The 24,762-nt window shown below is 55.2% G+C and overlaps 1 protein-coding gene across 1 annotated transcript in view; it reads left to right on the forward strand.

The window, feature by feature from the left end:
- Window positions 1–24,762, forward strand: part of COL13A1 (collagen type XIII alpha 1 chain) — a 142,495-nt gene that overhangs the window by 16,043 nt on the left and 101,690 nt on the right. Inside the window, exon 2 of the mRNA XM_044916211.1 lies at window positions 777–849. Coding sequence (XP_044772146.1) covers window positions 777–849 — 73 coding nt within the window. The remainder of the gene's footprint in view (window positions 1–776; window positions 850–24,762) is intronic.

Genomic DNA, 24,762 nt, shown 5'->3' on the forward strand with positions numbered 1-24,762 from the left:
CTCCCACGAACCCGGTGACGTAGGGACTCAAATCTGCCCAGGGTCCGAGAACTGCACATGAACCTCGGCAGCCTCTTCCTGGACGCGTCGCTTGCAACCCCTGGGCGAGTGGGGCCCACCCTGTGTGGCTCAGCATGCTGCCCTTTGAAAAGCAGGCAGCCCAGGCCCTGGTGCTTGCGGCCGTGTACCTGTCTGTCCGCCACCGTGGAAATGGCAGCTCCTGGGGAGCAGGAGATGTCCCGGTCTACTCGTTGCCACTTCCTTGGGGCCTTCCTGATTGGTTCAATGATTTGCAAAAAAAGAGGTTCGAGAGCGGGGCAGGTGGCCTGCTCAGCCTCCTATCCCCTACCCCTGACCAGCCTGCCTGGGCCTGGCTGTGAGGGACCCCAGAAAAACAGTCACTGTCCCTGACACCAGGATCAATCAGGAGCCCAGACCTAGACAGGAAACAATTAGCAGAGAGCCGAGAAAAGCAGGTCATTGTGCCCATGATGGTGGGGTGCAGGAAGGCCACAGCTGGTTTATAGGGCCCTGGGGTTGGGGTTAATTTCTTTAAGAGCACTCCTAAGACATCAGACACTGAGATTCCCTAGATGGGACCTTCTCCATCTGCTTCTTATTACGCAGACGCCCATGGCCAGTCTTTGATCCCGGAACAGTCCTCCTGCCAGCCCCCAGGCGGCCCTTTCTCCCCCTCTGTCCCCACCAGCCTGCAGACCCTTCCCAGGGCTTGGCCTTCCATTTCCGTGACTCCTCTCCTCTGTCTCCTTTTGCAGAAATGGAAGCTCCACTCCCGGAGGCGCCGGGAGGCCCTCCCGAAGCCGTCTTCAGGGTGTCACTGTCCGCCAGGTAAGGAGCTCTGCGAATAGCGGACGAGGATGGGGACAGGCACCAGAAGCCCTCTTAGTGGGTGTGCTGTAGCCGCCCCTGCTCAGAGCGTCCCTTTTCACGTGAAAGACGGGAATAACAAAATCTGTGAGGCTTACCTTCCCTCTGCGGGTTTCATTTATTCAAGTGTTCATTCATTCGTCAACTCTTCTATGGGGGTGCGCGCCAGGTGGTGAAATCAGATACGATGGTGGGCGTGGCCACGTTCAGGACATCATGAAGCTTTACCACGAGGGCAGTGACCTGGCTCATCCAGTTCACAGTTGTGCCCCCAACTCCCGACACATAGTAGGTGTACAAATGTGTCACACGGATGAATGGATTACTCCATCCTTGTAAGACTTGCCTGCCCGAGCTAGACGGCTCAGGTGCGTTCGGGGCGAGGCATCGAGGCTGTACGCATTAATGCACCCAAGCTAAGGGCTGCAAGGTGATGCGGGGCGTCAGCTGGACTCAGAGTCTGCTCTTGCCGTTGACCAGCCCTCTCGGCTCCGGTCGTTGGTGAGGATGCCCGCTCTAGTACTCTTCCTCCGCGTCTCGCCCGGAGCTCCTGCTCTGTTCTGGGCGCCCTGATGGATGTTGGGCTCAATGGCACTGTCCGCCATTAATAACGGTGACAAGTTACAGCTCACGAGGACTTTTCTAGGTTGCTGGCCATATGATTAAGCTATGAGAATGACAGACGGGCAAGTCTCATTGTTCCCATAAGTAACTGGAATGGACTGTCCTTCTTTGGGGGCGAGAGAGGAAACTTCCAAAAAGGATTTGGGGTGGGGGACACTTTGGAGTAATCACAGAGGGCCTCTGCCAGCTCCAGGTAGGCCCCTTGACACTCTCTGTGGGCATGTGACACATGCAGGACACCCACAGGGCACAGGAGCTCAGGGGCCTTGGTAGTCCTCACCCAGGGGCCCCAGGCCAGGGAATGGAGGCCAACGGGTGGTGAGCATATAGGAAACGGAGGGCCCACGTTCTCAGAAGAGTGAGGGAGCTGGGCTGGGAGTCACAGTTCAGGGCGCTGCCCTGGGAAACGGTGGGGCCATGACAGAATTCAGCTGGCCCGTCGGGAGAGGGTCGCCCAGGTTAATTAAAAGGGTGTCTGAGTCCTGGGAAGCTCCCTCCCTCCCTCGGGGCCCAGGAGATTGAGCCCTGGCATCCGGGAAAGCTTCTGGGAGAAGAATGCCAAGGTTAATGAGATGGGATGAAGGTGAGGTAAGGGAAGCGGGGCCTGGGCAGAGCTCCCATAGCATCGGGATTTCTAAGGCAGCCGGGGCCTCAGATAAGCCTGTCTGTTCAGATAAGCCTGACCCGTAGCTCTCAGTCGATTGCAATCATCTTTCGCTCAAAGTCTGTAATGCTGCTGAAGGGCAGGACATTTGGAGCCACAGAAAATAGAGGCCTGAGGTCCAACCCTGACATTTACCAGGGACGTGACCTTTAGAGAATGATTTAACCTCTCAGCTTCAGTTGCCTGGTGTGAAAAGTGGGGATAAGGGCCACCTTGCAGGTGTACGGTGGAGGTGGAGACCCAGTGAGCTAATCATGGAAAGTACTTAGTTTCTGATTGGTAGGAAGCACTATTACTGTTATTTCCTCAATTCCTCCTGTACTTAAAGATGTACAGAAATCCTATCAAATACCGTGTCCTGGTGCGGGGGGCGCTGTGGGTTACACATTTATGGTAAGGCAGAGGCTTGCCCTTCTCCCTCTCCGTCCTGATTGGGCTTCACGTGTCCTGCCCACCCTCCAAGTGGGTGTCTAACTAATAGGCGTCAATTTTGTGCTTGGGAGAGTCTGGCTCAGGTGGTCCTGGGAGGCTGGGCGGCTGGGGAGGGATGTGGTGGGAAGGAGGAAAATTCCAAAGCTGTTTCATCTCTCCTCACTTCTGGGAGTCTGTGGGCTCCCCGGGGGTCTTGGACAGGGAGGAGGAAGTGGCGAAGCCACGGTGAATGATTCAGAAGTGGGGGGAAGGAGGGACGCAGTGGGGAGCAGAAAAGGCTTGACGCTGGTCCTCTGTGGGGAGGAGCCACCAGCAGGGACCCAGCTGGCAGGAGATGGGAGGAGAGAGCCAGGGCTCCTGGGAGGGGTGTCCTGGGTGTTCGAGAATCACCCAAAGGGCAGTTTGGCCCAAATTAGAGATCAGCGTCAGGTGGGTAGCACCAGGAGAATTTAATCAGAGGACCTAAAATTGAGGCAAAATCAGAAGAAGACTAAGATGCTCTCCCAGCTTTTTGGAGAGGCAGCAGGAAGGGACTGGAAGGGCCGCAAGGAGGCGTCTCAGACAATGGAACCACGGAGTAAAATGCATCTGCTGGGATGGGCTCGGTCCCGTTGGGTGGGTCCCTGCACCTGCCCCTTCTGCCCAACCAGGGGGTTCTCACCACACGGTGAAGTTACTTCCTCCACACTGAAGCCTGCCCCCCAGGTGGCTGCCAAGCTGTCGTGAGTCGTTGCACTTCTGCCACAGCCCCTAACCCAGTACCTGCTACGTGTCAGGAACAGTACTGAGCACTTCATATTGATGGATGACCTTTCCAAGAACACTCCAAACAGGCAGAGTGGGTTTTTGACGTTCTAAAATAGTTGCAAACCTCCAAACTCAAGAGTAGAACGCCTCTCTCCTTCTTGGGCCTAAATGATGCATCTCAGATTATTTCCTTAAGGTCAGAGTTTATAAACCACTTTAGGAACCACTTTGAGGTTCCTGTTATTTGCAGAAGGACTTACACAACTGGAAAGTGCTACCCACAAAGTCAAAGCATTATCATTTTTGTCTTGCCAGCATCTCATAACATGCCTGTACATAGTAGATGCTCAATGCATCTCCAATAAAGGATCATTAATTACCCTTCCTGAGCAATTAGATTCTTTCCTGTGTTCTCCATCTGCCCTCTGGTTGGTTTCTGATACCTCCCCCTCCTTCACACACCACACACCCCACCCCACCCCACCCCAACACTGCCCTTCATCTTGCCTGATGTCGATCTTTCACTGCTTTTGGGACACAACACATAAACACACATTCCTCCTGCCTTCTGTGGCTGCTGGGATCCAAGCCTAGAATCTTGAGCCCGTGCCTGCCCCCAGTCCACCTCTGCGGCTGGCTGGGCTAAGGCGGAGTCCTGGGTGTGTTCTTCCTCGTGGCAGCCTTGGGCCCCTGGACGGCCTCCAGAGGGCTCAGGACACATAATCATGGGCAGAAAACCCACCTCCCTCCCCTCCTACTCTGACCTCACCAGCATCCTCCCAGGATCCCTCCCTGTTCCAAAATAGCCATGCACTCCCCGAGATCTGGCTGTTCCTGGGCCCCATGCACTGTGTTCCACGGTTGTGATGGGCCTGCAGGTCTGGGCCAGGGTGCTGAAGGGTGGGCCTCGCTAGGATCGTCACAGCCTCTAGAAGTTCAGAGGAGTAAGCATGGCCCATTCGCAAAGCATACGGCCCAGTGGGACGGGAGAAGGGCCTTGGGAACAGATCTACCCACCGTGAGACTTCCCAGGCCACTTGAGAAGAATACAAAGATTAGGGAAACCCCCATTTCGGTCCCTGTTCTCAGTACCAAATGAGGAGCAGGACAATACGGGCTCCAGGCAGCAAGGAAGCAGCTCCTTCAGGCCCGCCACGCTAGGGCTGGGCAGGGCTGGCGGTAGGAAGGAGCCCCGACAGCCAGCTGCGGGGGTAGGTGGCTCCACGATGTGGGCTTCATCCCCGAGGGAAGAGAGGAGCCCAGAGTCCCAGAGGTCTGGACTGCAAAAGCAGGGACGAGGGGGTGGCATGGTGGGGTCTGTGCATTCGCACCTGAGCCAGCCGTGGTTCGGAGCATGGATGAACCGGAGAGAGGTGGCCCTCAGGCTGGCTTGCGGGAGAGACCGTGGCCATCCCCTGGTTCACGGTGTGCTAACGAGCCAGCGAGCCCAGAGGAGCCTGGGGCTCGGGGAGAGCTTCACTGCGGAGGTGGCACTGGCGGTTGGCGGTAGGGCATCTGCTTAGCGTAGAGCCTCAGCTGCCGCCGTAACGACAGAGCTCCCGATACAGGGACTCCAACAAGGCGGAGGGGAGGTCTCTCCCTCAGCAGGCCAGATGGCGGTGGCGCCGGGAGGGGAAGGTGGCCTTGCCATCTCCCTCATGCGGCACGATGCTGGCAATTGCTTTGTTCTCACCATCCCAAGTTTTTAAGAGCAAAACGTGAAGGGGAAAAAAAATATCCCGACCTGCATCACTTCCCTCGTATCCCATTGGCCAGCACTTAGTCACATGGTTACCAGCTCCGCGGGAGGCCAGGCAGGGGTTTTCTGCTGGGCAGCCAGGCGCCCAGACACAAGTCTGTTGCTGGGGGTGGGGGGGCGGGGCAGATAACGGAGGAAAGACTAGCAGTCTGCGTAGACGCCGTTCCACCCGCACGGGCAGAGGCTCTGAGAAGAAGAAAAAGGCGGAATATGTGGGAAGGACAAGCAGCTGGAGGAAGCTGGAGCATAGATCTGAAATAAGGGTGGGAAAAGACAGCAAAGGGCCAGGCCGAGGAGTTCCAGCTCTCCCCCTGCCAAGAGAGGGAAACGGTTTTCATCCTGAGGGTGACTGATTAGTAATGGCTGCCCGGAGCGTGCAGCGTGGATTCGGAGGCTACATCCAGGCTCCGTGGACGATGTGGTCATCGCTTAGGGATGTCTGCTGTGGGTGCGGGCGTGGCGAGCAGTAACACGTGCTCTGGCCTCAGGAGGTGATGTGGCATCAGGGAAGGGCTGGGGAGCAGGGATGAGACCTGATCCCGTTTGTAGTCTAGAACCATATCTAGCAATGACGTGGAGGCTGGCTTGAGGGTAGAGAAGCCCCTTCCAGCAACGAAAGTTGGCAATTGATGTTTAGGCTGAAACAGCCCCTCTGGGCTTGGTTAGCTTCCATATGTGGTAAGAGCTGGTGTCCACATGTCCTGAAGCCCTTTCTTTGTCTAGCCTTACCCTGGTTGCCCTGGTGGCGGATCTCCCCCTCCCCAGCAGTCTCAGGGCATTTTCACCCGCAGGGACTATGGCCAGAGCTTCCATCCTAGACTCAGCTCCCCTCAGCTCTCTTGGACTACAGCAGAGCAGACCCACAGCGCCCCCTACCCTGTGGTTCTCCTCTGTTTAGACTCAGCTAACCCAGAAAAGGGAGCATTTAGACCAAAGTGTCCCTGGGTGCCATTAATAAAGAAAAAGACTGCAGAGCTGATGGGTGCATTAGGCAGAACATTTCCACTAAAGAAATACTGTTTTCAGGTAAACTCTGCTTTATATGCAAATAATTGATGGGTTAATTCTGAGTCATTCCTGGCTAATCCTCAAAGCACATCCCTGAGGGCCAGCCTGATAAGAGACCCTCGGATAGGATTCCAACTCTCCCTCTTTCTGCCTCGGCCAAGCTTTTGTGCTGTGTCAGCTCCCTTCCCCCTCGGCCACCCGCCCCCTCCTCCTCCTCCCGCCATTCCGTCTCATGGCCCATCTGACCTCCCAGACCCCCAGGCTCTAACCCCAGGCAGCATCAATGCCTCCTTCTCCTTCACCCACATGCTCCATCATCACTGTGTCCTATCAATTCCACTCAACTGCTCAGAAACCATCCATGGCTCCCTAGTGATCATACACACCCCATCCCAATCATAAGGACTTTTATCTCTCAAGCCTGGGCTCTGACCAGCCTCCTGTTATGCTGTACTCCTTGTCTTTCAGTAAAACTGGACCTCTCACCTGCCCTGCCCCTACACCCGTGTGTAGTGTAGTGTCTCACCCGTTCACATCCATTCATGCTGTTCTCATGGCTTTGTTCTGTTTCTACCTGATGGACTCTTTTTTTTTGACAGACTCTTAACCCCTCCAGGCTTGCTACCGCATCCCCGCAGCTCCTTCCATCCTTTTCTCCTACCAGAGCCTTGTTCCTTCGTTCTGCTATTTGGTTACCATGCTAACAGAATGCCTGGTGTGCGCTCAGCATATAATCCAAGCAAAACCACCTACTGGGACAACTAATGTGTCTTCAAGTGGGACGTGAAAACAGACCAGGATGTATACACCTGTGACGGTTTCTCTTTAGCTGTGATCACTGACCATTTGATTTAGATTCTGCAGGCACTTGACTGCAAAACTCAGCATGAGCCTCTTACACACTGGGGGGAGCCTCTGTGGGTTTTCAGGCAGGGAGAACCTTCGAACCTACCTACACACCACACCAGGCAGCCTCCATGACATCTCCCCCTGGACACGTCACAGGTCGCCCGTCCTCAAAGCGCACACAGCTGAAGCCAACATCTTTGTCCCAAACCTGGCCCGTAGCCAACATCCCCAGTCCTGGGGAATGGCGCCACCACCACCACACGGGCCCAGCACCGAGGCTGGAACCTGGGGTTCAGTCCGGACCCCGCCATTTCCCTCACTTCCCATCCACCACCAAGCCCCGCTGATCCCGCCCCGCCGGTTGCCCCCGGCGCCTCCACCAGCACACCTGTTGCAGCCGCCACCATCTCTCACCTTACTCCCTGCAAGAGCCCCCCCACGGCTCCTCCTCGGATCCCTGAATGGTGTTTGAAAAATGAATGCACAACCCTCCTTAAAGCACGTCCTCCTTTCATTCGCCCTTAGGTTAAAGGTCCCAATCCCTAATGTGGCCTGCTGCCCCCTCAGGCCTCCCCTCCTGCCAGTGTCCCTCCTGCATGCCCAGCAGGCTCCCTGGTGACAGCCATGCGCTGGAGCTGAGGCTGCAGGTAAAGGGAGCCAGGGCCGAACCAGAGCCAGGATGTTGTGCTTTAGAAATCAGACAGCCAGTCAGTAAAGCTCAGACCCTGGGTTCCAGATGCAGGCACTTCCTGCGGCCTTTTGGCTCCGTTTCAGGCAAGCAGCTAGCCGGGTGGGAGGTTGGCTGTTACCTCGAGGAGGTAAGGAAGTCCCCAGTGAGGGGGGCCAGCGTGGGAAGGGCCTCTCCTCCCAAGGCTGCCCTTCTCAGCACTTTGGAGCTGCCTGGGGCATTCTCCAAAGTTCATCTCTTCCCTGTTTCCTCCCGAAAGCACTGCCAGATCCCCAGCCCTCCTGGACAGCACTGATAATGTGTTTCTCCTAGATCGGCTCTGATAAGGCCCGCTGGGTGGTCGCTGGGATTTGCAGCGAAATAAAAATAAGGAAATGGAGGGTTCTGGAAAGGCAGTGTGCTGTGGCTAGAAGAGCCTTGGGCTGGGCATCCATCCCAGACCCTGAGGGACTCTGAGCAGGTCACGTCCTCTCTCTGGGCCTCAGTTTCCTTACGTGTGAGGAAATAATGGGACACTATTTGACAAAGTGTGTGATGGCCCCCACAGAGCCGCCCCTCCTGAGAAACACTCACTCGTGCATAAGGGAGGACAGGGTGTTCCCTGTGGCCCCGTGTGCACTACGGGGAAAGGGAAAAGAAAACCTAAATATTTGTCAGAAGCAGAGTGGAGACACACACTGTAGGATGTGAAACTGTGGTACTTTCACCAAAGAAATACCATACACAGGGAGCGTGGATGAACTTGACCTCAAGGCCAAGCAATACCAGGGGTGAATCTCATCCTAGCGAGGGGAAAAAAAGCAAATTACAAGAGAATATGTACAATATAATTCATTTATATAAAGTTTAAAAACACAAAACAACAAGACACATTATTCAGGGAATATCTGCCTAAGTAATAAGTGTATAGAGAAATGCACTGGAGTTGGGCGCCTGGGTGGCTCAGTTGGTTAAGCTACTGCCTTCGGCTCAGGTCATGATCCTGGAGTCCCGGGATCGAGTCCCGCATCGGGCTCCCTGCTCGGCAGGGAGTCTGCTTCTCCCTCTGACCCTCCCCCTCTCCTGCTCTTTGTCTCTCATTCTCTCTCTCTCAAATAAATAAATAAAATCTTAAAAAAACAAAAAGAAAAGAAATGCACCGGAGTGATAAGCATCACATTCTGGGGGGGGCGGGGGGAGCGACGAGGTGGGGCTGGGGTCCCTGAGGGTTTGGCTATATTGGTAACTCTTTTTTATTTCTTTAAAAAGATTTTATTTATTTATTTATTTATTTATTTATTTATTTATTTAGAGAGCAAGCATGAGTGGGGGAGGGGCAAAGGGAGGGGGAGGCAGAGGGACGGGGAGAAAGAATCTCAAGCAGACTCCCTACTGAGTGCGGAGCACACCCAACACTGGGCTCCATCTCAGGACCCAGAGATCACCACCCAAGCTGAAATCAAGAGTCGGATGCTTAACTGACTGAGCCACCCAGGCGCCCCTATATTGGTAACATTTAAGCTGGATGGAGGCTATGCCAGGTTCATGCTATTTCTTGGTAACAACTTCATTGAGATATAATTTGCATTATATTATCCATTTAAAGTGTACAATTTGATGGTTTCTGGTCTGTTCACAGAGCCGTGCAACCATCACCATAATCAAGTTTAGAACATTCCATCACCTCCCAGAAGAAACCCTAGACCCTTTAGCTGTCACCCCCACACCCCTACTAATCTACTTCCTAGTTCTATGGATTTAGTGTCACGTTTTCAAGGTTCATCCATGCTGTAACATGTAACGATCCTTCATTCCTTTTTATTGCCCAATAATACATTATATTATGTTTATTGCTCATTGAATGTCTGAAATATTTCAAGATAAAACATTATTTAATCATAAGGCTGAATAGAGGATGTTGTTGGATCGGAGGAAGTGGGAGGAGGCTTCGGGCTGGACTCTGTGACTAATTGGCTATGGTGGCCTTTTCCATGGGGCAGGAGCCCCCCGTGTGAACCCCTCTCTGTGCCTAGCTCTTCAGCATTGGAAAAGCCACTAACCCCTTTGAGTTTCCATTAGCCAATCTCTTACATATAAATAATGATCTCACAGGGTTACTGCAAGAGCGCTCGGTCAACTATGGAGTCCTACACTGTGGAAGATATTAGAGGAAAGGCAGCTAGGCTTGCCCACAATGCAGTTACTTAGCGGGATGTAGGCTGTGTGAGTGCTGGGGGACACAGAGAGCCATGGACTGTGGCAGAGGGAGGGGTAGTCACAAGTAGGGTGATGGTTGGCTCCTTGGATGGGGTGTTTGAGATCACCGCTGATACCGTGGGTCAAGGACCTTGCAGTTGGGGTTTATGAAGAGACTCACCCTCCCTGTGTCCAGCCACAGCCTGGAGCGGGAACCACCGGGTGGTGGGACTTTTCTGAAGGGTCGTGTTCACGCTCCTTACCCATATGGAGGCGGGCTGTCAGCTTCGCTCTGCATCCTGAGAGAGAAACGAGCCACGTTTGCAGCAGCTGCTGCGTGGGGTGTGGGTGACTCTGGAATTTTGCAGAAACTCCAAAGAATCAGGGATGGCTGTCTGGCGGGAGGGCGGGAGGTGGGGGTGGAGCTCACAGGTAGACAGCAGCACCCGCTGTGTGTCCATTTCTCTCTGTCTGTCCACCTGCCTGTGTCAGAGAGGCCAGCAGAGGAGACCAGGAGAAAGAAGAGACCATACTGCCTGAGGTCCCAGAGAGCCATCCAAGCCTGTGATGATCACACATGTTTGTAGCAGACGTTCAGCTGTCAGAGTCTTTCCCTTACAACCTGCCCTGTGAGGGCAGACACTGTGCCCAGAGGAATTAAGTGAACCCCCACCTTCCACCTCCTAACCCCAACCCCGCAGAGGTAGGCCACACCCCAGCGGACAAACTATATATTCTTTACAGCTCTGGGCTGCTCGTGGGCTACATCAGCAAGTGACCTTGACCCACAGAGGGCTAGCAGCTGCTCAGTGCCCTGGGGATACCAGGTAAATCATAGTCCCTCCTGTCCAGGGTTAGGTAAATGCTAAACAGGGTTGGAGAATGCAAGAGAAGGACTGATCACTTTTAAAGGGAGGGATCTAGAAAGGCTTCGCGGAAGAAGGGTCATTTAAAGCAAGCCTTGAAAGACAAGTAAATCGTCAGTAAATAAAAACTCATATAAAGACATTGTGAGCTAAGGGAACAGTGTAGTGAAAGTGTAGAGACCTAAGGACCAGGCTTTTTCAGTCCCTCCCCACTCTGGGAATGGAGGAATGATCCAGAATGACTATAGCAAGCTCCCACAGAAGGATAGAGTAAGAGATAAGGCTGGAAAGAAAAGTTGGGGTGGGAGAGGTAGCCATGGAGGGGGTTGGACATCACCCTGAAGAGGCCGTGAGGGTTTCTAGGAAAGGATAGAACATGATCCAGCTGTGAGAAGCTGCAGCTGAGGACGAGTTAGAGCCAAGGAAGGAGCCAGGAAGAGGCTGCATGGCCCCACTAAGAGAAGACGTGGAGTAGCATGTGGAAGGGGCCAAGGGGAGTGGTAAAAATCACAGAAGGAAAATGGGCAAGTGTTGGCCATTTGTTACATGTGGGCAAGGGACAGCGCAAGGCAATGACAAGCCTGTGAGCTCAGGTAATGACCACGCTGGTATTTACATTAAGAGAGAACATCCTACCTCGTGCCTGCAACACAGTACAGCTTACAAACAGTCTGCGATGTGGGGCTGTGGTTCTCCCCAGGTTGAAGCTGAGGCCACTGAGGCTCCAATGTCTACGGATCACACAGGGGTGGTGGCTGGGAGACGGAGCCAGGACTTGAGCCCAAGGCTTCGAAGGCTAGTGCCTTTGCCCACAGGGAGAGAGCTGAGGGCTGTCGGATAGAGAGGAAGGGTGCAGAGCTCTATTCTGGAGTATCTGGGGTGGGCTGGGTGGGGAGGCAGGATGTCCCTGTGGAAGTGCTAAGGGCCCTGGGAGGGCTTGTCCCGGGGACAGTGGAGTAGGAAAGTTCTGATCCTTTGGCCTTAGAGAAGAAAGGCCTTCATCTGGCTGGCTGCGGAGGTCCCTGCTCAGGGCGCAGAGAGGGCAGGGGCATGTTTTGCTGGAGAGTCACTCCTCCCACGCCAGCTCCAGCCCCATTTGTGCCGTGGAGCTAGGGCCTTGTGCCAAGCTGCCGAGGGCGGAGGGGCTCCCGGGCCCAGACTCCATGGAGGGTCCCCAGGTCTAGCCTCCGCCCACTCTGCCCCATACGGCTCTACCATAGTGTCGCTGGAAGAATATCAGTGCCGCTTTACAGAAGAGGGGCAGTCAACAGCAAGGGTCTGTGGCCCTTATAAGGGACTGGAAGGTGGGATATGCTGGGCACACGGATGCAGCCCTCGCTTCCTCCTCCTGGAGCTTCCTGGCCGCCCACTCCGTCACGGGCTGCCCCCATGCCTCGTCACACCCCAGCCACCCTCCCACCTCAGAGACTCCCTGGTGGGGTCCTGTCCCGCCATCAGGGCGGCCTGGATGGTCTCCGATCCAGCCAGCATGATTGCCCGCGTTGTGCCTTGCATACCTCATGTCCTCCTCCCCACATCTCTCTGAGGTGAAGACTTCCGTGACCACGTTTTCCAGATGAGGACCCTGAAGCTCAGCGTGCTCCCATCCAGGATACAGGGTCAGACAGTGGCAGGGCTGGGACTGAAAACCAAGTCCGAAACATCTGAAGATGCGTGCTTCTGATGCACGTCCCCCAGGGTCCGTCCTGCAGCCGGCTGAGTGCAGCCCTGGGCCGCGGCAAGCAAGCGAGGACTTGGCAATGGCCAGAATGCTCGTCCAGGGAGGCGCTGCCAGATGAGGCTGGAGGACGTTCATTAATAGTGGCAACAAAGCGTATCTGTGCCAGGCGCCGTTCTCAGCACCGCATCACATTACCTCCTGGAAGCCTCATACGTACTCTATACGGCAGATCCTATGGTTATCTTCGTTTTACATGGGAGAAGGACCGAGGCCCAAAGAGGTGTGTAACGTGGCCAGGACCCCAGAGCTGGTATGTGCTGGAGCTACAGTGATGTCGCGCAGAGGGAACCAGAAGTCAAGGCAGACCTGCTTTCCCTCTCTCTGCCTCTCTGTCTCCGTGTCTTTCCGTCACTCACTCGACAAACAGGCCTGGAGCACTGGCTCTGTGCCCTGGCCCGTCCTCAGGAGACTAAGAGGAGCTCACAGTCTGGCTGAAGGGATGCACATGCAGCGGAGGCTGCAGAGACCCAGGGCGCAGACGGGGCAGGCCCGCAGGTGGGGCGGGGGCGTGCTGCGCGAGCCGCCCAGCAGCAGTCCTGGGGTGGCCTGCACAGCTGGCCTTTTTCCTTAAGGCACCAGGACCCCGGGACTCAGCTCCTGGGGGAGAAGCAGGAGAGGCCCCCAGCGCAAAGGGGAGCTGGCTGGGCATGCAGGGGTGTGGCAGAGGCCGTGGGGGGGGTGGGGGGGTGGGAGGGGTGGGGCAGGGCAGACAAAGAAAGGAAGAGAGGATTCCAAAAGGGTCAGACCCTACAGAAGTTGAGTGGCAGCAGGGCTGGCTGTGGGCCTGCCTGCCATTCTTTCCAGCGCACTTCACAGACTTGCTTTCGGACTTGCCACCCCTCCAGCCTCTGCCCATCTGTCTGTGTGCCGCAGGGCCGGCCGGGCACTGTGGGAGTGTCCCCAGGGTGCGGGGGCGCGGCTGAAGGAGCGGGGGGGGGGGGGGGGGGGGGGGCCCTGGGGAGGCCCCTGGAGGCGGGGATGGGGGTCGAGCCTGGGCAGAGGGCTCCAGCAGAGCCCGCCCACCACTTCAACCTGCCCAAGTGGGGAGGAAATGCGATGAGCCGGCCTGGCATGGAGCCCTAGGAAAATGCCCAGCAGGCGACGGGTATATAAGTGGACGCTGGCTCTCCGCATAGTTATGTGAGCTGTCACAGCGTAGCCAGCTCACCATGACAAGCCGGCAGGGAGGGCGGGGCAGGCCCCAGACGTCCTGGGAGCCGCGTGGACGGGGCAGCCGCGTGGACGGGGCAGAGTGGCCGTGTGTCCCCAGACCTGCCTGCGCGTTTGCACGGCGGGCTGGCCCGTCTGTGTCCCCAGGCTCTGGGGCGCCTGGGGCTGGGGGGCTTTGGCAGCCAAAATTGCCTCCCTCATTGCCCTTTAGGCCTGGAACCTGGTGCCAGTCCTTCTGAAATGAAGAATTTCGGTTCCTTCACGGTGCTCGTGAGTCTGAACATGGCGGCCTTACCCATTAATCACGGCTGGCGCGGGTTCCGGCCCACGGGTCCTGCATTCTCAGAGTTCCAGACACTTGACAACATCACCCCAGGCTCTGTTCTTTGCTGATCGGCACTCAGAGGCAACGACCAGCATGCGATGCTCTGTTTTTACCTTAAGGGATGGGGGGTGAGAAAGGGGTAGACGATTCGCGGGGCTAAATGTGCACTGACCGAGGCACGGCACTGCAAGTCCACGGAGATCTTTCTTTCATCGCTGTTATGTCATTATTTTGAAGTTACGTGCCCTTATCTCCTAAAAGGGCCATGTTCTGGATAATCGAGTTTCCTTTCTGCTTAATCGAGGTTGGGCGTGCCCGTGATGCCCACTGTGCCTAATTTTTTGTAGGTACAGATCATTCATTTCCTGTCTCCACTTCAGCCCTTTGTGCCTCCTCCAGCTACCATGAGTGAGAACTTGACTTTGGAAGGTCTGTTCAACTCTAGAAGAATACAGCTCCCAACACGTAGAGTTATAATATTGGCATCTGCCAACGTGCTCCCCAACTTAGCTGAGGGAGAAACAAGAGGAGCAAGCCACGAGTTAGGAGCCTTTACTCTGGGGGTGGGATTGGCCTAATCGTGCATCCAAGCAAGCCCTCCGACCAGGTATGGAGCAGGAGCGTCTGCCCTGCCAGTCCTGCCAGTGCCCCGTTCCACCCGAGGTGACCTCTGCCATCCCTTTGGTGTGGATGGGGCAGCTGTACATGGGACGCATGCGCCCCTTCGGGATGTAAAACCCGCTGGTGTCCACTTGTTCATCTTGCAGTTGGAGAAAAGCAGGCCCCCAGAGGGCGACGGGAGCTTGCCCTAACCTGCACAGCCACATGGGGACTGGAGGTATTCTCCATTCCTGCTGGACTCATCCCACCACCACATCCTGTCCCCCAGACGGTCCCCAGAGCAACTGCTGGGGTCACAGGGAGGTGGGTGTTTTACGGAAATGAAGGCAAGACAGAGGGATATAGAACAGCCCATGACCAGTGTTAGCCAGCGCCACGGGGCCTTGCTGCCTCCCGAGGCCAAGAGCTCCAGCCAAGCTGGGTGTCTGGTTCCGGATGCCAGCAGACAGCCTGTTCTTCCTGACAGAACAAAACACACTGCCACATCCCTAAAACCGATGGGCCCTTGAAGCCACCACCCACCGCACAACTATTTCTAGGAATGAAGTCAGGTCCAACCTCCTCTGCTCTCCCTGGGGTGCTTGCTCACTCACCCTTCTACTGGCTTCTGCAAGGGTAACAGATCCCACAAAAGTTAGGAATTGGCCTTGGCTCTAAGCTCTCCGTCCTCCATGCCCATCCCCCTTGAGGGGTGGACACTCGAGGCCATGCAATCATGTTTCTATAGAACAACAGGCTCAAAAATTCGTGAAAGGAGGGAGGGAGGGAGGGAGGGAGAGACATACAGAGAAAGTACCAGATTTTATTATCCAAAGGCAGCGCAGGCTGGGATCCCATTTCTGATGTTCATTTCAGCGGCTCTGCAATGGGGTGTATATTCTTTATAGCATTTGCCCACCTTAACTCCCCCCGCCCCACCCCGGTGGATATGATGAGTCACTTTCTTGGTAGCTCCAAGGTCTCCCAGCTCTCCTCCACTCCTGTGTACCCCTGGTCTCTGTCATCCAACCAGCACAGGAGGCTGGGGCCCTGGGGATGAACTGTCCCTGGACGCTCCATCCATGGTGCCCTGGGCAGAGCACAGTCTGCCCCTGCCCCAAGACAAACAGGCAGGCCCTTCCTCAGGTTGCAGGGGCCACAGGAAACACCAGTGGCCACACATCCTGTCTCATCGCTCCTTGACTCGTGTTAAAGTCGGACAGGCCTAGACAAGATCTTGTATGAGCCGGGGCTTTACAGGTAGGCTCTAAAACCCAGAGAGGACAAGAGGCTCTTTCAGGGTCACTCAGCCACTTCTGGAAGCACCCTGACTAACCAGTGGCATGACTGTCTGCTGGCTGAGTTCCGGAATCCATCTGTGTTACAACGGGAAAGTGACTTAAGCTCTCCGAGCCTCAGCCTTCTCATCTGCAAAATGGGGGCAATGACAATGATTGCAATGCACTGTTGTGGGCATTAAGGAAATCTGTGTAAAGCACTTGGTACAGTGCCCGGCACAGGGAAGGTGCCTAATCAATGGTATTGAGCTGCTGTCACCCCGCTCTCCTGAATCCCAGCCCAGCACCCTTTTAACTGCTCACATTGCCTCTCTTCCCAAGTGCCCTGGGGACCAGCCCTTCCCGCGGGCTGTGAGCAGGAGCCTCTCTAGGCTGCCTGGCAGCTGCAGCAAACATGAATATCTCCACTGAGCCCCATGCTGTATCCAGAGCACCCGTGCTCAGGCGGACCCAGCCCTTTGTAAAGACTTGAGATCGGCGCTGGGAGTTGGGGGCAAGTCTTGGCTTCTGTGCACACCGCGTGGCCCTGACTCTCTGGGCCTCAGCTCTTGCATCTGTCAAATGGGGCTATGACAGCCTCACTGAGTAGCTGGGTTCTTATCTGGGCAGGTCCTTTGAAAGCTCTACAGTGGATTGCTATTTGCTCTGAACCTGCCAGTTGTTGTTTTCATATTTATATGAAGGTGGATAAGACCTGACCCCCTCCTTCTAGAAGCCATTCCCCTCACTGGGTCTCCAAGCAGTGTCCACAGGAAACATAGCCCACCTAGATCCTGTAGTTTGTACATGCCAGATGTGGGGTTTAGAATGCATGGTGGTCTTAGAAGCTTCTTGGGGAGAGGTGACCCCTTCATTCATTCCTTCTCATGGGCAGACATGGTGCTAGGCTCCAGGGATATACGGATCAGTCTGACAGACAGGTCGGCCCTCCTGGAGCTTCTAGTCTGGTGGAAGAGATAGCCAGTAAGCACGTAAGGAAATAAATAAGAAAATACCATTGATTGCTATGATGAAAGTGAATCAAGACATACTTTCTATAGGGTCTGATTGGTGGGGAGCAGCATATCTGTGTTTGATGGTGATCAGGGAAGGCCCCCAAGAGAAGGGGGCATTTGACCTGACAAGAGGGAACTAGCCATGTGAAGAGTTAACAAATGAATCCGAACTCAAAACGTGCTGAGAGTAAGCTTGGCATAGAATAAAGCACAATAAAAGTGCCGATTGAATAAATGAATTAAATAGTTAAATCAGAGGCTGGGGAGTGAGCGTTCTGAGCAGGAACAGCATGTGCAAAGGCCCTGAGGTGGAAATGAGCTTGAGGTGTCTAAAGAAGAGAAAGGTCAGAGTGGCCTGATGGGATGAGGGAAAGAGAGAGAAAACGGGGAGCTCAGAGGGGTCGTGGGGCCAGCCCTGTGGCACCTTGCACACCTCTGGCACTGGCTTTGTAAATTTCACCCTCAGTGAGCCAAGGGTTTTAAGAAGGGGAGCCACACACTCAGGTTTGCATTTTACCTTCCTCTTGGCCTGCATGGAGAATGGATTACAGAGGTGGAAAAGCAGGGAGAGGAGAGCCCGTTGTGGGTGCCCAGGTGAGAGGCGACGGTGACAGAGGAGATGTTTTGGAGATGATGCTGGCCCGCCTTGCTGACGGGCTGCCTGTGGGGGTGGGAGAGGGAAGCGTGCAGCTGCAGTGTGAAGGGCAATGAAGAGGGGCTGCAGCCCGAGGTGCTGGGGGTGGGGGCCGCTGTCCAGGAGGGATGGGAAAGGACTGGAAGAACGGGCTGGACGGACAGGACAGTCGGTGGCATTGAAGGAGTCTGGTTGCTTGGGGGCCCTGTAACTGACACGCCCCCTGGCAGTGGTGTCCGTGTGCTAGAGGGAGAAGTCAGCTGAACGGCCTGGTTTCACCTCTGCTTCATCAGGCTTGCCCGGCTTAGACCCCGCAGAGAGGGCCTGGGCTTGGGGGGCAGGAAGAGATGGGCGGCCCGTCCTAACGGCTGTGGGAGTATAGCGTGTTGGCTGATGAGATGCAGAGGGCCCTGGAGTCAAAGATGTCCCAAGTTCCCCTTCCTGCATTTCCTTCCCCACTGACTCCTGAAATACTAGGATCATGGGCCCCCCTTTGAAACTTGAGCGATGTAAGTTTAGGACAAATTAAAGGAAGTCCTGCTTCTCATAGTGACTCGGGAGCTCAGGGGACTGGTTACCCCACGAGTTGGTCCAGGCTGGGAATGTCACAGGATCCCAAAGGGATCTGGGTAAAAAGACAAAATGGAGCCCTAAGTGGCTCCTGAGAAGAGACCTGGGATCTGTGTGACCTTTACGTTGACGTCAGAGAGGAAACCAGTCCCCTGAGGCTTCTGCTGGCAGTGGACTCCAGAACCCCCTCAACCTAGCCCCATGGGCCTCCTATCCCCGGGCGCCAGAGCTGGAGGGCCCCTAAACTGCCCGCTCAGTCCTCTCCTTTAACGCAGGACACTCCTCTGTCACCCCTCTGCCTGAAACCCCACAGTGACGTCAGTGCCTTCACAACAAAGTCTCACTCGACCATCTGGCCCCTTCTCTCCCCCGGCCCCCCGTCCACCTTGTGGGCTCGCTGCTGCTCAGCCTTCCTTGGGCTCTCTCCCTGCCAGGCCTTTGCCCCTGCTTTGCGCTTGGTCAGCGGGTCCTCCCACAGAAACTTATCTAGGGACACCCTCCCCGATTCCCAGCCTCGCCCCCACCAAATGCCTCTGTTAAATGCTTGCGGGTCTTCTGAGCAAAACCTTACCCTGCTGTGTCATCATGGCTGTTTGCATGTTTGTCTCCTCTCTAGACAGTCAGTCTGTGCCCTTCCCAGCATCTGGCATGGAGAAGATTCTCCACAAGTCATCATTTAAGGTATCAGGCCCAAAGAACAGATTTGCCTTGCACAAAATCACAATAGCATCCTTTCATCCATGCATGCATTCATGTGTTCAACTCTTGCTTTTGAGCACTCACCCCATGCCAGGTCTTTACTAGGTGCTGGGGACCCAAGGGTGAGCAAACTATAACCCCTGCCTGACCTTACAGAACTTATGGTTTAGTGGGGGAGGCAACTTCCATCAGTTGCACCAGCAAATGTAAAATTGCAATGGTAACCAGCCACACCAAAGGGACATACAGGGTTTCATGAAAAACTAGAAAAAGTCCTTAAGGTCAGGGAGGTCTAGGAAGGCTCCCTTGAGGCAGTGATCCTTAAGTGATAGAAATTGAGGGCTCCAGGTGGCTCAGTCAGTTAAGCGTCCACTTTCAGCTCAGGTCATGATCCCAGGGTCCTGGGATTGAGTCTCGAGTCGGGCTCCCGGCTCAGCAAGGAGCCTGTTTCTCTCTATGCCCCTCCCTCCTTCTCTGCTCTCTCTTGTTATCTCTCTCTCTCAAATAAATAAATATAATCTTAAAAAAAAAAAAAAACACAGTAGAAATTGACCAGGCAAAGAGGAACCGCTTGTGCAAGGGCCCTGGGGTGAGAAGGAATATGGCAAGAACGAGGAATAGAAGGAAGGAAGAGCAGGGTGGCCAGAGCAGGGAGTTTGCAGACAGAGTGGTATGAGACAGGTTCGGAAGGCCAGCAAGTAGCTGGAGTGTACAGGGCTTTGCAGGCCATGTTAAGGTTTTGGTCTTTATGTTAAGAGCAACAGGGAACCACTGAAGTGTAGTGAGCAGAACCGGTTGGTGTCACGAAAAGCTCCCTGGCTTCTGTGCAGAGCAGGGACGAGAACCAGGTGTCCTCATACCCAGCTGCCATGTGATGTTCATATTCTGTAGCCCTCCGCTCCCCCCCAGGTCATGGCATCTCTAAGGACTGTATCCCGCCCCCCGCAGCATTCATCTGACCAGGCTCACGGGGCACTAACATTATCCCCAGCCCAAACCCTGGCTTTCAACGATGCCGTAGTCTTCTCTACACCCTTCTTTCTAGGAGCCAGCACAGGCTGTGGGCGCCCAGATGCTGACCCCCATGCGGTGAGAGTAAACTGTTTATGTTCCCCGGCTTCAGAGCCTGTGGCCAAAGTCCTCTTGCAAAAAACCTGTGGTTTGTGGGATGTCCGTGTGGGAGGATGTGGGATCATCTCCTCCTGTGCCCACTGTCAGAGCAGGAAGGGGACCCAGGGAGGTCCTGAGTCTCACATAGTTCGGGCACACTACACAAAGTGTCCCGGGATTCACCCGGGGGCTGCGGAGGTCACCCGCCTGCACTGGAACTGGTATGATGATGTTAACTCCTCCCCGCTGCACCCACAATCTAGGGGCGAGGCAAGAAGATGGAGTTACAGCCTGGGGGTGGGGGACCCAAGTCTGGGGGTCAGGGCCCGACCCCCCTGGCCATGAGTCCTCACCTTTACCATTTACCAGATGCGGGCTCTTGGACAAATTACCTAACCTCTTGGATCTTCCTTCGTCCACACGGCCATGTCCATTAGGACTGCCACTAGCTACATAGGAGTCTATATTTAAATTAATTAAAATTAAATAAAATTGAAATTTTAGTTCGTGGGTCACACCCGCCATATTTCAGGTACTCGTGTGGCTCGTGGAAATTGTATGGGACGAGCACAGATGTAGAACATTCCATTACTGCAAAATGTTCTATTGGACAGCTTTGATCTGTACAGACAACGAGAAGGCTCGCTCTGTGGATCGTGACACGATTAAATGAGCCAACAAATGCACAGCCAGCCGCACGGCACCGAGCATATAGTTAGCGCTCAACTCATGTTTACTGGGATGGTGAGGACGGTGAGGAGGTTGATGGCAGGGCGCTCACTTCCACGTTCACTCTCAGCGCCCTGCTGCAGCCACCGGGAGAGGTGCCGCCGGCCAAAAAGAACGTGCTGGACCTAGGCATCCATAGACCTGCATTTACCTGTCAGGGAAAATGTGTCGATCGTCTGCTCTGGGCCAGGCACTGTGGTAGGCCTGTGATAAGTCCCAAACTTAAACAAGACATGGTGCTCAACGTCCAGGAGAGATGCCCACAAATACACAGGGGCAATACCTCACAAAGGGAGCTGAGAACATCCTGCCGTCGAGATCGGTCCCGTCGCAAATACAAGGTGGTCTGAACCTGGTGCTTCGGTCCTCATCTGTAAAACAGGGAAATAATAGTAGCCATCCCAGTGGGTTGTTGTGCGGATTGAGCGGGTTAATGCATATGGCATGCCTAGCATGGGAGCAGACACAGAGTGAACGTTACAGAAGGGTAACATTCCCATAACCCTGTATCCAGTGGTGTCGGGCAGCAGGGAAGATGGAGAAGTCACGGGAGGGGCAGTCTGGGCCTGAGTTGCAAAGGAAGTGGCTGATGCAGAAGGGGCCATTGGCCAGGTCTTTGGGGCTCTGGCAGTCCCTGGGCCACCAAGCACCTCCAGTCTCCAGCTCCCCATACTTTTCCAATATTCAGATCCCAGGACATAGTCCCTGATTTCTGTACCCCAGAACTGCTCAGTCCTAGAGGATCCGTGGGAAGTGCCTGGTAGACCTCCCTAGGATCCTGATACTGTCTGTTCTGTGTCATGGCTGAGCTCGCTCCTACTCACTCCTCAGGCCTTAGATGACATGTCCCATGCAAGGCGAGCTGTTTTGAACCCACACCCCTATTAGTTTAGGTCCCCTGAGTTTCTGGGCCTGGCACGGGGTCTGGCACATAGTAGGCCCTCAGCACATGATACGAGCGCAGCTGAGGGGACAAAGGTTCTTGGTCCTCAGCACACATGTCCTACTCAGCTGCAAGCAGGCCTCGAGCATGAGCAAGGATGAGAACACACATCTCTCCTGAGACCCCAAGGGGCCACATGCACTCAGTAGAGATGGGGTAACAGGCCAGGGGCTGAAGAACAAAGAGAGGGAGGAGAGAGAGTCCCAGGTCCCCTCAGGCCTCGGTTTCCCTACCTGTAGCATGCCCAGCATGCCCCTGAGGCCTCGACCTGTGCTGCCCTTCCCTGAGTCTGGGCCAAGGCCGGGGTTCAGGGCTCCCCTCAGCCATGTCCTGCTGGGTCCCACATGCTCTTCAAACTTCATGCTCTGTGACGTCTCTCTGCTGCCTCCTTTCTTCTCAAAATGTTCTCCTCTCTTCCGGGAGCCTGTTTCTCCTCGGTTTGCTCGCGCCTCCCTTCTCGGTCACCTTTGCTGCCTCCTCATCTCCTTGCAGTGTTGGGGTCCCTTGAGCCCACCCTGGCCCCCTAAACCCTCCCGCCTAGTGACCTCGTTCACTCCAGTGACTCCTGTTTCCACGGACATCAGTGTTTCTCAAATTGCGGGTCCCAGCCTATCAGCATAAAATCAATTTAGGGGGCTGTGACCAGCATTGCTTTTAATTAAATGAAATCAAATAGAAACAAGTGAAGTAGAGAATATTAAGCACATCACGCCTGGTCGGGGAGCTACTGCTTCATGAGGCTTTTTGCTTCTGCGGTGACTGAGCTTCCTATACTAGGTGAGTCGAAAATTTGAAAGCCACAAATACGTGGGCTCTGCCATCTCCCCAAATCCATATCTTTAGCCTGTTTTTCTTCCCTCGTTCTGGATCTGTATGTCCTGTTACCTGCCCACTGTCCATCTCTACTGAGATGGCCCACAGGGAGCTCCCAGTTACCGAGTCCAAAACCGAAGACTCCCCATCTTCCCCCTGAATCAGCTCATCCCTCTTGTATCTCCAGCCTCGGGGAGAAGCAGCCCTCTCCGCCCACCTCCGAGACTAGAAACTAAAGAGCCACTGTGGCTTCCTCCCTGGCCCTCCCCCTCCGTCCTCCAGGCACCATGTCCTGTGGACTCAGCCTCCTTGGCATTCCCTGTGACTATCCACTCCTCCCCACCTCCTGCCACCATCTTACTGCGCCCTACCATCGGCCCTCATGGAGATTCTTGCCACGGCCTCCTAATACCTGCCCTCGCCTCCGTTCTGGTCCCCTCCACTCATGTGACTTGGCAACTAGAAAGGTCTCTCCAAACTGCAAACCCAAGCAAGACCTCCTTTGCTGAAGACATTACCCATCCCCCGGGGTGCTTCCATGATTGCACTTTTGGCTCAGCCTGGTCTTTTCCTGTGTTCCAGCCATGCCACCCTCAGCCTCTGCACCCCGCTAGCCTGCTTCACCTTTCCTCTCCCTCAGCCTGCCCTCCCTCCCCAGCAGGAATCAGCTCAGGCCACCAGATCTGGAAAGCTCTTCCTGCCTCCTGCACCCGTCCCTACACCCCTTCCTGGCACTACCTCTGTCCGCTACTTGTTGGTCTTCTTCCAAATCAATGCCGACATCCACCTGCAGCAGAATCACCCACTCTGCTTAAAAATGCAGATGCCCAGGGCCCATACCAGACCTACAGCCTCAGAATCTCCAGGGGTGTGACCTAGAAATCCGCATCTGGATAAGCCTTCCCAGCCCTCCTTTTCCTGTTGAGTTCCGGAAGCCACTGTTCTATAGACATTTCATTTGAGCGAATTCTTCATGCTCTTCTTTCCTTCCCCCACCCCCAACCCCCGCTGGATGGCGAGGTCCCCGGGGGGCAGGTCCTGAGGCAGGGACGGACACAAGGCCTCGCTATCCCGTTTCCCAGTGTCGGGCATAAGCCCTGGCACAGAGCCGTGCCCAGGCAGTTCTGAATGAACCATTCCTGGACGTGGCACGGATCCAGGCCCCCCTTCCAGCCTGTGCCGGAAATAACCTTTTCTGAAGGCTTTCCTGAGTGCTTTGCGATCTCTCTGGGAGGCCGGGCAAGTTTCCCTTGGTTACGGGCGAACTTAGATGAAGAGTGGCCCAGCCCTGGGTGACAAGGGGCCGGGGGTGGCCCCAGGACAGGGAGCCTGGATGAGGAGGGGGTCTGGTCTGGCTGGAGGGGGACTGGGGGAAGGCGTCCTGGTTCCTAATCAACAGGAAGGGCCTTCTTCCTCCAGGATCACTTTTCAGCCCAGCTGCTTGGACATAACCTGAGCTGGGGTTGGGGCAGTGGGGGAGGGGCGACGACAGACAGACAAGCTGATGGGAAGGCCAGCATGTGGACACACAGCCAAGGTCCCCGCACGCCTGCCCAGCTCCCACACACCCCCAGTGCCCGGGAAGGCCTGTCCAGGGGGAAGGCTCAGCTGGTAAACACTTACTGCCCTCCTGTTCCCCTCCCCCAGCGCTTTCCTCCCATCCTCTGCTCTCTCCAAGCCCAGGGACATTCAATCCCTCCTTTGATGGACAGCCAAGAAAAGACTTCTTCCACATCCTAAATTTGTTAGCACCAGCTAATCATCTTAACCTTCCTCCCTCCTGCGCTCCCAACAGGCGCCTCCTTAAAGACACAGGGTGCTTTTTTGATTCTCAGCAAGGAGCCCCCCCCCGCCCGGGGCGGGCGGTGGGGGGGGTTTTGGGGGGACCAAATTCCCACCCCCTGAGGTCCCTCTGCAATGAGCAAGCTGTGCAGGAATTTGGGGTGGGGGCAGTCGTGGCAGCTCTGCTGCTCAGAACCCTCTAGATCTCCCTCCATCATTCTCAGCTGGGCCTTCCCAGTGGGAGTTGCCATCTGCTCTCCTCCTCCGCCATCCACCATCCTTTAGGGGCTCCTCCCCAAGATGCTGCTAGAAAACAGAAGCTGGCCAACTCGCAGGTGGAGACAGGCGATGAGTTCTCGTGCTCAGACACTTCACCTTACCCTCTCCTATTTTTTTCCGTCTTTCCTGGCCTCTCCCGGTCCTCCCCATGACAGCCACCATCTCCTGCAGGCTTTCCAGTGTGCCACGCACCATACTGGGGGCTTGACTCCAGCTTCTCTAGAACTCTGGGAAGTAGAAATTCTCATACCCATTTTGCAGATGACAAAACGAAGGCTCAGAGAAGTGAAGGAATGTGTCTGTATACGAGGTCATCCCTTAAGAGTGAAGGCTGATGCTTGGACCACAGCCTGACTCAAGAGCCGTGCTGTTGA

This window comes from Neomonachus schauinslandi, chromosome 6, assembly GCF_002201575.2.
Source record: "Neomonachus schauinslandi chromosome 6, ASM220157v2, whole genome shotgun sequence".
NCBI classification, from domain to species: Eukaryota; Metazoa; Chordata; class Mammalia; order Carnivora; family Phocidae; genus Neomonachus; species Neomonachus schauinslandi.